Genomic DNA, 12,945 nt, shown 5'->3' on the forward strand with positions numbered 1-12,945 from the left:
GTGAAACTTAGAAGGTGTATGACAGTGTTACGGTAGCTTTACAACGGATTTATGCAGTGCATCCAAGAAAGCGTTCAGGTATATTGTAGTCTATAGCTCCATCAAGGGCTTTATCTGAATCCCATTTGAACACCCGGAAAATAAAAACACTTAAGCCTCTAATTCAGAGGGGAAAACTTCTAGACAAAGTAATTTGATGGCCAGAAATAGTCCTTCCTCATATACACACATATAAAAGCTTATTCTGAAAACTCACCTGAAAATGCAGTTATACTTTAAAAACACAACATAAGCACTACTTACCCGCTGAAGCCCCTGCCACTCCAGTCTCCACAATCTTTGTTTACAGGGCTACAGCGGTGATGTCCCATCTATAGCATGTGCCAGCTCCAGCTAATCATTGGCCTCAGCAGTGATGCAGACGCAGAGGCCAGATTCTGGCTGCTGTGGTCACATGTTGGAAATGGAACATTGCTGCCATCTTCAAGAATTATTGGCCTATCGTCCAATTTTCAATGAAAACAGACAACTCCTTTAAAGCTTAAAGAAAATATGTCAGCAGGTTTTGTTATGTAATCCGACAGCAGCATGAGGTAGGGAGAGAGACCCTGATTCCAGTGACGTACCACTTAGTTTATTGGGTGCAACACTTATGATAGAATCACAGTTTTCTCCGCTGCAGATCTAAGATGTTGAGCTGTGTATATACCCGCCCACACCACAGCTTTCTGTGTACACTATATAGTGACAGAGACCTGGAAATCAGTGCTGGGGGCTTGGTTGTATCAGGATCCAGGAGGCCAGTTGTCCTGTATGATAATCTCCTCTTGATAAAACATTGATTGTATTGAAACAGCAAAACAGCCCAGTAAGTGACACACTGATGGAATTAGGCTCTCTTCCACTATATCACAGTGCTCTTGGATTACATAGAAAAAACCTGATAACAGATTCCCCTTAATGCAAGTACTATAGCACATAAATGTTAATTTATACCTGGAAGTACAGTTATAGTCACTATACCTTTAATTATTTCTTATAAGTGTCACTGTTTGCATTCTTAGTATCACATGCAACAAAAATTGAAAATTACAATTTGTGCCTCCTAGAACCAGCTGGAGAAAAAAATCATGTATCTCTGAATAACAAAATGGGAGTATGTATGCCCCCACTGACGTGCAATGTCTTATATTAGCTCACCTCCTATTCATCTAAAAGTGGCTGAACTGCAATGTCAAACACAAAAGTGGTGCTGTTCTTTTTTTTTTTTAGAAAAAAAATACATGATTTTTTTACCTTCATGCAACCCTTTTTAAAGATACAGTGGGTACGGAAAGTATTCAGACCCCTTTAAATTTTTCACTCTTTGTTTCATTGCAGCCATTTGGTAAATTCTAAAAAGTTCATTTTTTTTCTTATTAAAGTACACTCTGCACCCCATCTTGACTGGAAAAAACAGAAATGTAGAAATTTTTGCAAATTTATTAAAAAAGAAAAACTGAAACATCACATGGTCATAAGTATTCAGACCCTTTGCTCAGACACTCATATTTAAGTCACAAGCTGTCCATTTCCTTGTGATCCTCCTTGAGATGGTTCTCCTCCTTCATTGGAGTCCAGCTGTGTTTAATTAAACTGATAGGACTTGATTTTGAAAGGCACACACCTGTTTATATAAGATCTCACAGTGCATGTCAGACCAAATGAGAATCATGAGCTCAAAGGAACTGCCCAAGGAGCTCAGAGACAGAATTGTAGCAAGGCACAGATCTTCCCAAGGTTACAAAAGAATTTCTGCATTACTCAAAGTTCCTAAGAGCACTGTGGCCTCCATAATCCTTAAATGGAAGAAGTTTGGGACCACCAGAAGTCTTCCTAGACCTGGCCGTCCAGCCAAACTGAGCAATCGTGGGAGAAGAGCTTTGGTGAGAGAGGTAAAGAAGAACCCCAAGATCACTGTGGCTGAGCTCCAGAGATGCAGTAGGGAGATGGGAGAAAGTTCCACAAACTCAACTATCACTGCAGCCCTCCACCAGTCAGGCCTTTATGGCAGAGCGGCCCATCGGAAGCCTCTCCTCAGTGCAAGACATATGAAGCCCGAATAGAGTTTGCTCAAAAACACATGAAGGACTCCCAGACTATGAGAAATAAGATTCTCTGGTCTGATGAGACGAAGATAGAACTTTTTGGTGATAATTCTAAGCGGTATGTGTGGAGAAAACCAGCCACTGCTCATTACCTGCCCAATACAATCCCAGCAGTGAGACATGGAGGTGGCAGCATCATGCTATGGTGGTGTTTTTAAGCTGCAGGGACAGGACGACTGGTTGCAATTGAAGGAAACATGAATGCAGCCAAGTGCAGAGCTATCCTAGATGGAAACCTCTTCTAAAGTGCTCTGGACCTCAGACTTGGCCGAAGGTTCACCTTCCAACAAGACAATGACCCTAAGCACACAGCTAAAATAACAAAGGAGTGGCTTCAGAACAACTCTGTGACCATTCTTGACTGGCCCAGCCAGAGCCCTGACCTAAACCCAATTGAGCATCTCTGGAGAGACCTGAAAAGGCTGTCCACCAACGTTCACCATCCAACCTGACGGAACTGGAGAGGATCTGCAAGGAAGACTGGCAGAGGATCCCCAAATCTAGGTGTGAATAATTTGTGGCATCATTCCCAAGAAGACTCATGGCTGACTCAAAAGGGTGCTTCTACTCAATACTGAGCAAAGGGTCTGAATACTTATGACCATGTGATATTTCAGTTTTTCTTTTTTAATAAATTTGCAAACATTTCTACATTTATGTTTTTTTCAGTCAAGACGGGGTGTAGAGTGTACTTTAATGAGAAAAAAATATGAACTTTTTAGAATTTACCAAATGGCTGCAATGAAACAAAGAGTGAAAAACTTAAAACTTTCCGTACCCACTGTATGTAAAATGTATTTTCTATCATACATCTCTATAGCAGAAAGGTGCAATATTATGTACACTTATTTTGTATCTGAAAGCCATTACCTAGCACCTTCCTTCTGTTATGCTGAGTGCAGTCCTGCCCCATCATTTTTTTGTCTCTGTTTTTTGCAGTTAATTCTTTTTTGTTTTGTACTAATATTTATGTATTGTTGGCAATGGACTATGAATCTGACATTTTGTTAACACTGGTGCATTCCAAATATTAGAGCTCTGGGTACAGATCCAGTGGGGGACTCCTTATCTACTATATATTTTATCTTTAGTTCTCCCTGGTATTGTATGATGTCATTTCCCTTTCCGTTTTTGTCTTGTATATAAATCCCTCATCTTTATTACTGCATTATGGCCTGGGGAAACTCCTGGTTCAATGCCAAAACACGTAGTAATGTTTCTTATGGATCTCGAATAAATGCTTTGTAAGGATACCCTGGACTTTCCCTATTCTTCAGTAGCATTTTGCTACTCCCACTCTTTTTTATTTTATAATTATCTTTGCTTCTAAGATAGGAACCCGACATATAACTTCATAGTATGTCTGGAAAAGCTTTCAAACAAGTGTCAGACCAAATAAATGGCAGTCCTTCTTCTCACCCGGTTCTATAGTTATCACCATGCCTGGCTGGAGAGGCAAAGATCGGGACATGTCAGGAGTATCGTGCACATCCATGCCTAGATAATGTCCAACGTGATGTGGGCAATACCGCCGTGCAGCCTGCAAAAAGAACAACACATTCAATCAAAAATGTTTTTGTTTTCTTAATTAAATAATTTATAACAGAAAAATGGCTAACTACTAATAAAAAGCTTTCTTTTCAATCTCCTACAGGGAAACTTGTATGGAAGTATGACACAAAACTGAAAAAAATCCCCACAATAAAGAAGCTCCACTATTCATTGAAGCTTTGCACTCAAACACATTTGTCAAACTCACAAGACACAGACAAAGGAGAGCAGTTAAAACCAATCTCCTGCACTCTTGCCCAAAGAAATGTGTCTTGCACACTTGCCAAACTCAAGTGTCGCCTACTCAGCTTTGTCCGGGGTGTGTCTTCATAATGAACCTTATCAGATTTTATACCCTTCTAAATGTGATTAGCAAACATTTCATACTAAATTATTTTTTTAACACTAGATATCAAACAAACACTAAATAATCACATCATTGGAGCATACATTTCCCTTATTTAAAAAGTTAAAGTGAACCTGTCACCTTATTTATGGTGCCCAAAACGCGGGCAGCATGAATCAGAGCTTGGCTACATGATTGCAGCCAGGTATATGTTTAGAAGACTTAGATTAATTATAGACAGAAGATCCAGCCAGGGACTATAGGCAGAGACAAGAATAGTCCGATGCCTGACCGCGGTCTCCTTCTCCCAGTGTCGCTGCAGGTGACTGATGTATCTCTCACTATAAAAGAGACTTGTCAATCACCTCTAGCAGTAGTGGGAGAAGTCGCACGAATATTTAAAAGGGTTGTCCACTACTCAACAACCCCTTCTCAATCTGTATGTCTGCCCCTAGTAAGATAATAACACCTATACTCACCTCCAGTACCAGCGCCATTCCAACAGTGTCGGCACTGTCTCACCCAGGGCTTGCATGACATTGTTACATCAAGTGATCCCTGAGGCCAATTAGAGGCTGCTTCACTCTCCCTACCTTCAGACTTATCCCATTCATCTGTAGGCAGTGAGAGAGCAGCAAACTGCCTTCTGTTACAGCCAAATATTTCACATTTTGACTCGTTACTCTGAGCAACTGTTACCATTATTCTGCACCCCAGTTCCTACATTTTATGCATAGTTGAGTCACTTGGCTTATTAATGATGTTGAAAGTATGGATTTTGGCCACAATTCTTCCATAAATATGTCTTTAAGCCAGAATTCTCTAAATAGTAGATGGGTGTAGCTTGATCTCATTGGTTGCTGCCAGTTGTGAGCTGATGGAACGGCTGGACGTCTTTCAATTTCGAAAAGAAGTGAGCATGATGTATCTTTCAAGTTCTGCACTAACCTTCCCTGTCCAACTGTGTCTACAGTCTTCAACGTTGCTCATGTCACGGTTTCAATTCTGAGAAATACAGGTAGATATTTATCTATCATGCAATACCATCAAGGCGGCAGCTGATTGGCTCCAAATTTATTTTGCAACTGGACTACAAACTTAAACATACAGGCAATGTCATGAGAACCATCTTTAACGTAAAGAACAAGGAGTCCTGGAAGTGATGATATGGTCCCCACATGGCCCTGATCTCAACATCACCGAGTCTGGGATTATATTAGGAGATGGAAGGATTTGCACAAGCCTACATCCACAGAAGATCTGTGGTTAGTTCTCCAAGAAGTTTGGAACGACCTTCCTGCTGAGTTCCTTCAAAATCTGTGTGCAAGTGTTCTTAGAAAATTGATGCTGTTTTGAAGGCAAAGAGCAGTCATATTGATTTGATTCAAATTTCTCTTTTGTTCAATATTTAGATTTGAGAGTCCTCAGAGGTTGATACCTTTTAATGGCTAACTGAAAAGATGGCAACAAATTGCAAGCTTTCGGGACTACTCTGGTCTCTTCATCAGGCATAGTATATATAAAAGGTATCAACCACTGAGGACTCTCAAATCGAAATATTTTTCTATCTACTTGAAAACACGGTACAAAGATACCGTATTTTTCGGACTAGAAGACGCACCGGACCATAAGACACGCCTAGGTTTTAGAGGAGGAATCTAGAAAAAAAATGTAAGCAAAAAATATGGTCATGATGCCCTGTTAAGAGGGGGGGGGTGGTCTGCTGCTGACATTGTTATAGGGGTAATGTCCCCCAATTCTGTTAATATCCCCCATCCTGGTATATATGGCCCCCTCCTTCCTCTTATATGTGGCCCTCATCCCTATCCTGGTATGCATGGCCCCCTCATCCCTCTTCCTGGTATGTATTGCACCCTTCATCCTAGTATGTATGGCCCCCCTCACCCCCATCTTGGTATGTATGGCACCCTTCGTCACTCATTCTGGTATGTATGGCCCCCCTTATCCCTCTTCCTCGTATGTATGGCACCCTTCATCCCTCATCCTGGTATGTATGGCCCCACTCATCCCTCTTCCTGGTATGTATGACACCCCTCATCCCTCTTCCTGGTATGTATGGCACCCTTCATCCCTCATCCTGGTATGTATGGCCCCCTCATCCTGGTACGTATGGCACCCTTCATCCTGGTATGTATGGTCCCTCTCATCCCTCTTCCTGGTATGTATGGCACCCTTCATCCTGGTATGTATGGCACCCTTCATCCCTCTCCCTGGTATGCTTGGCACCCCCTGATCCCCATCATGCTGCACAAAAAAAAAATAAACAATTATACTCACCTCCTCTCTCCTCCAGTGCTGCGTCCTGCTCTGCTGCCAACAGGGATATCACTGTGTGAGCCGCGCATGGCATAACTGCCATGCGCCCTCACACTGTGAGATGGTCTGCCGGAATAGTCACTGCTCCCCACGCCGGGACTATAGGCGTGGGGAGCAGTAACCATTCATTCTCCTTAATAGCAGGCACACTGTACCTGCAGCGCGGCTCCTGCTGACGCTCTTAAAGACCATGAATATTCACTACAACCCAGTGAATGGTCACTGCTCCCCACACACACAGTCCCGGCGTGGGGAGCAGTGACTATTCCGGCACAGCATCTCACACTAAGTGAAATAAAAAACTAAAAAATCTGTGTTGGCTACCTCCTCCTCTGCCTCTTCCACCTACACCGCCAACTCCTCCTCCAGTTGTACCTTTGCTGCTTGGTTGCAGCTTGTTAGTTTATTTTGGGTTCATTCTATGTTCGTTTAAGTCAGTTCCCTAAAATAAAGAATAACAAAAAAACAAAAACCACAAACAGTGTTGGATTACTCCTCCCTTGCCTCTTCCACCTACATTGCCATGTCCACCTCTTCCTCCACTAGGACCTACGCCTCGCGGTTCTAGATAGATAGTTTTAGTTTGGTTAAATCTAGGTTGTTTTAAGTCAGTTCCATAAAAAAAAAGAAAAAAAACACACACAAAAATTAAAAATGAATAAAAGAAAAAAAAATACAAAAATAATAAAACCCTCCAAAAAACAGAGTGTTGCATTACTCCTCCCTTGCCTCTTCCACCCATACCGCCACATCCACCTCTTCCTTTTCTTGGACCTACACCTCATGGTTCTAGATAGCCAGTTTTAGTTTGATTAAATTTAGGTTGTTTTAAGTCAGTTCCAAAAAAAACCAACTACCCCCCCCCCCCAATTAAAAAGAAAAATACTGTATTTTTCAGACCATAAGACGCACACCCCCCCAAATTTGGATGGAAAATAGGGGGTGTGTCTTATGGTCCGAATGTAGCTTATCGGATAGTTGCGGTGGTGGTGGAGCGGGCCTTCCGTTCATTCCCTCCTGTAGGAATGCAGCAGCAGCAGAAGAGGTGAGATACTGCAGGGCTGTTGTCTGGCTGTCGGCGGTGAGGCAGAGTGGTATGTGCGGCTTTCTGGTGGCCGCGGCCATCTTCCTGAAGCATTGATCTACAGGAAAATGGCCGCCCGAGCCGGCGCATGCGCAGACTGGCGGTTCAGGCGGCCATTATCCTGTAGATCACAGCTTCAGGAAGATGGCCATGGGGGAAATGTGGAAACATGCTCTGTGGGTGGAATTTTTAACTGGACTGGCAGTAGCAGGCTTCAGTCTCTGTGAGGGCACTGTTAAAATTTTTATGTTATTTATGTACTTCCTATTTTACCATAATTGCTATGGTGACAGAATTCCTTTAAGTAATTTCCCTATCAACATTTGTTTGCAGGGCAATTGTCCTGCTCTTACCTCCATTTTTCTTCCTTATGCAGCCCCCTAGCCCTTACTCCGACTATTTTACAGCACCGAAGTTCGAGTCCACATTGACTTATATAGGGTTCAGTGTCCGGCGTCAAGTTTGGGTCCCTAAATAGACTTTTTAAAAAGTCTGGCCGCACCCGAACATCCACGGGTTAGCTTATCACTAGTTGTTATTGTAGCAAGTGCATGGTTTCAGTAAGTCACATTCAGATTAATGGGATATTCGGCAACAAATCTGTTGTGTAGAAAGGTTTCCTTCCACTGCACTTCATGTTTTATTAGATGAGTTGTCTTGGGAGATCTATATATGCATATATATATTATTTTAAATGATGGAAGTAAGTTAAGCCTCAACACATTCCCCTTCCTCTGTACGCGCATACAAGGGTTATCTTTTTCAGATTTATGTGTCTTGCAAGTTGCCCACACACCATAGAAAACTGTCGGCCAGTCATTTGTTTGATCATCAGCTATCTAATGACTCCCCCATACACATGAATGTCGGACTGAGACCTCATGTGTTCTCTATGTGAGGAACAGCCGCTTACTTTCCTGCCGAACAAAAAGATCAGGCAAATAAATTCAAACCGCCAAATCCATTTCTCCCTAACAGAATTTGTCTGATTAGAGCTGGAAGGTCAAAATTGGTGTGGGGGCCATTAAATAACAATATGTAGCTGTGGCTGGCGGACACAGGTATATTTCTGCATAAAAGGAACTAAAATATTGGTTTGAGAAGCTACTTATTGAGGGTGGAACAAAAAGATAATAACACATTTACAAAATAACATTAAGAAAACGCATCATCATATTATTATTGAGCTGTCCTACTGCTACAATTTAGGTTATTTTATGTGAAAAATATAAATACATATATATTCCTAACATATTTCGCGGAGTTGTAGAAACAGCAAACAAATAAAATGACAAGTCATCAAAATAAACAAATAATGAGACAGAAGGCAAGAGATCGCTGTCCTAATAGAAATGGAATAGGAGTCACACAATGGGTACATGATGCTGGAGACTGGTTTAAAGTGCAACCAGACAAGTTGTGTGTCAACCTTGGATTATAATTGTTACATACATAGCACATACTTATCACACCAGCACTTCTTGAACAATATAAGAAATCGATTGACGCTCTTTCAAAGGCCTATAACACAGACTGTGAAAATGATCACCTGGTTCTCATAAAGATTGCTACAGCACATTTGTTGTTTGAAAGAGGGGATGTGCTGCCAATAACTATATTAGAGACGCATAAACAATCCAATCAGCCACGAAACAGCGTTTTGAATATTTGTCCCAGCCGACCCTTGGTATGCTTACAGATTCTTATGAACACTCAGACGATCAGGCCAAGCTGTCTGACAGCAAGATTTAAACTTAGACTGAGTAATGATCGACCATATTCCCTGACTGTGGCTGCAGGGTTACTCTAGACTTTGGACTGAACGACTTTACCCTTGATTGAAGAGCAGAACTCTATACCACAGCATTTTCACTAGAGTGGACTGAGCAGTCCCAGAGTTACACCCAAGAGTCGTAGCTAGGGGTTCAGCTCAGGGGGGGGGGGTGACATCTGAGCGGGCCCCTAACCAGGTAACCGTGGGTACAACTATGGTGGTGAACCCTGATTGTGGGCATACAGGATCCTCAGGAGATGAACATTCTGAAAATGATTCTCTACACAAAGACCAACACTGATATTATCACCATATGGTGACCATATAGTGGTAGATACCAGTGCTGCAGAACATACAAGTAATCACAGTACAGTTATATATAGTAACTTACAGCTGATGTTCTTTCTGGTGGAGTCATTCATTTCCCCTCTTTTCCATCTGGCCCAGACTGACATGACGACTTCTCCATCCAGGACTCATCTACAGAGATTACAACGAAAACACATTTGACTTCTCACATTTCCAGACCCATCCCCATCTATCCCCAACCTGCACAAACTCCTCATCCTGCTGATACCCCGATGCTGAACCTCTGCTGTCGAATGTGTCCTTATTACTGCACATGCTGTGTGGTACAAAAACAACTCCTCTTACTGCCCCACATAGTAATGCCACCACGGTGTCACTTGGAAAGTAATATTGCCATCTTTGTGCCCTCTAGATGTAACAATAGCTGCCTTGAAAAGATTAATCCACTGTGCAAATGCCTTAGAAATGTGTTCACATTTTGCCCCTTTGATGGTTGCAATACTCTGAGTGCACCTATAACAATAATGCTTCAATAGTGTCCACTTGATATTTAATAATGTCCACTGGGTCCCCCAATATACAGCTCCTCTATATACAGTATAGTGGACCCATAGCTCCCTTATACAGAGTATGATGTTCCCACAGCTCCTCTATATACAGTATGCTGGGCCCATAGCTCCCTTATACACAATATAATGCCCCACAGCTCCCATATACACAGAGCCACCGTCAGTACATGAATGGAGCACCAGTACCACTACTGGTAAATGAATGCAGTGCCAGAACCAGTAGATGAATACAGCACTAGAACCACACTTTTCCTCCTCTGCATAGTGCCCCCAAGATACTGTGCCTTCACATTAAAATCCCTCATATACAATAAAAGTCCCTATAAGTTTTGGCTCTATAAGGTGCTTACCTTTCCCACTTTGGCAACAGGGTGATGGCGGCAGCAGGGTGACGGCCACAGTAGGGTTGAAGTGGCAGAAAGGTGACCGCGTCAGCAGGATGACCCCTGATCAGTTATGGATTGGTACATTTGTACACGATCAGAACCACGGTCAGTACATGAATCCATTAACATATGCACTGTCAGTACATGAATCCAACTTCTCCATATTGTCCCCAAAGCTCTCACCTCTCCATACTGTCCCCTCACGCTCCCATCGCTATATACTGTGCCCACACTCTTCTATATTGTCCATAAAGCTCTCACCTCTCCATACTGTCCCGCCACACTCCCATCTCTACATACTGTTCCCCCACTTCCCCATACTGTGCCCCACTCTCTCAGCTCTCCATACTGTCCCCCCACACTCCATCTCTACTTACTGTTCCACTACTTCTCCATACAATCCCCTCCCACTCCCACTTCTACATATGGACCCACACACTTCCAATTCTCCATTCTGTACCCCCATTTCTCCATATTGTCCCCTAGGCTCCCATCTCTCTATAGTGTCCCCGCACTTCTTCATATTTTACGCCCACTTCCACATACGGTCCACCCACGCTCCCATTCCTCCATGCGGTCCCCCTACCTCTCCATAATGTCCCCCACTTCACCATATAGTCCCCCCACAACTCCATATGGTCCCCCCACTCCTCCATACAATCCCAGCACACTCCCTCTTCTCCATATGGCCCTCAGATGCTCCCAATTCTCCATCCTGTTCCCCCATACCCATATTATCACCTACGCTCCCACCTCTCCATACTGTTCCCCCACTTCTTCATGTTGAACACCCATTTCTCCATACACCCACCTCTCCATAATGTCCCCCCACTCCTCGATATTGTTCCCATGTTTCCTCCTCTCCTTACTTTCCCAACACTTTTCTATATGGTCCACCTCACTTGCTGCTCCCTCTCACATATTTCCCCACTGTCTCATTATGTGCAAGCACAACGCATCCTCTGCCGCTCTGCGGCTCAGTGATCGCAGCAGAGTGATGAAGTCAGCTGTGTGCGACCTCTTCACTCTACTTAACATTGGGGCGGGGAGATGAGAACTCCCCTACGTCCCCTCGCTGCAGTGTTGCTCAGATGTATTCAGTTTAAGGCTGGATGCCCACAATGCGTTTTTTAAGCGTCTCCGCAGCAGCAATTCCGCCGTGGAAACGCTTAAAAAACGCTTGGTAGAAAGTCTGCAATGTTCCCCAATGAAAATTCGCATGTACTGTGCACATGCTGCAGAAATTTCCGCTGCGGATTATCATTGTGAAAAAATCTGCAGCACTACCATTAATTTTGTGTAATTGCAGCGTTTTCGCCGCCATTGACTTGCATTAAATTGCTTAATATCCGCATGACTACATGTGCACTTGGGGATATTCTGCAATTCAATGTGTGGATGGTACCCGGGTCTGGAGAGGAGGAGACTCTCCTCCAGACCCGGGTACCATAGTACCTGTAAAAAAAAAAAAAAAAATTCTTTGCCCTCATCATAAGCAACGTGCCAGGTAGGGAGGGGGGCTCAGACACATTTCTTGCACAGGGGCCCCAAGCTGTCAGTGTCCGCCCCTGGTTATGTAATTAGAGAAGTGAGAGTTATAAGCCATTGGGGTGGTAGATAAAGAAAACAGCTTAAATATATGACATTGTAGTATTGTAGAAAGATTATCAACTAAGAGGAGAGCTTATCATTTAACCCAAGGAGAAAGAGGCTGCATCTGAAGCTTTATAACAGATCATAAAAGTCAGATGTACAATCAAATACTAAACAGCACATTAGAGAATTTCATTATTGTCTTTTTTCAGGGCATCAACAAACACTGATAGTATATGTGTGTATATATATATATATATATATATATATATATATATATATATATATATATATATATATATATATATATATATATATATATATACACATATACACACTGTATATATATATATATATAGCGAAAAAAAAAAAAAGAATGCAGCAGCACTCCATATGGCAATGATACGTCTTAGCAATGAAAATAATGAAAATATTAGATCTAAACTGTTTTGCTCAGCAACAAGTACTTACAAAAAACTAAGGTTTTTAGCCCATAAATTGCCCAATTCATGTGTGCCCATCAACCACGGCAAGGTAACCTCCCCCTGATGGGTAACTACTCTGCCTAACGTGCCACTTTTGGGCTACAAGCCTACAACTAAACGGACAAACATGTCTTCTTCTGAGCTAAAAACACCTACATTTAAAGGGCAAGCAGAGCAGTTTATACAACACCTGCTGGTTAATGGGAGGAGTGCAGTTGAGTGGCTAATGAGTGGCCAAGCACCGCAGCATCGCCCCACTCCTGCAGCAGAGACCCGGCTTCCTGTGACCCAGCTCCACCGCTGTTGACCCCTCTTCCTCGGTAAGCTACCTTAGTATTATAAGACGAACCCCCATTTTCCTCCC

General features: G+C 42.7%; 1 protein-coding gene across 4 annotated transcripts in view; it reads right to left on the reverse strand.

Moving 5' to 3' along the window:
- Positions 1–12,945, reverse strand: part of XPNPEP3 (X-prolyl aminopeptidase 3) — an 88,722-nt gene that overhangs the window by 14,200 nt on the left and 61,577 nt on the right. For 3 of the 4 annotated variants that reach the window (XM_073644158.1, XM_073644160.1, XM_073644161.1), the window contains one exon: positions 3,567–3,687. In XM_073644158.1, the coding sequence (XP_073500259.1) occupies positions 3,567–3,687 (121 nt within the window). Of the gene's footprint in view, positions 1–3,566; positions 3,688–9,629; positions 9,720–12,945 lie in introns of those variants that run through there. The other variant, XM_073644162.1, reaches the window with a different exon arrangement.

The sequence above is a fragment of the Phyllobates terribilis genome, unplaced genomic scaffold (assembly GCF_046119375.1).
Source record: "Phyllobates terribilis strain yellow unplaced genomic scaffold, ASM4611937v1 Scaffold_8__6_contigs__length_399053987, whole genome shotgun sequence".
Classification (NCBI taxonomy): Eukaryota; Metazoa; Chordata; class Amphibia; order Anura; family Dendrobatidae; genus Phyllobates; species Phyllobates terribilis.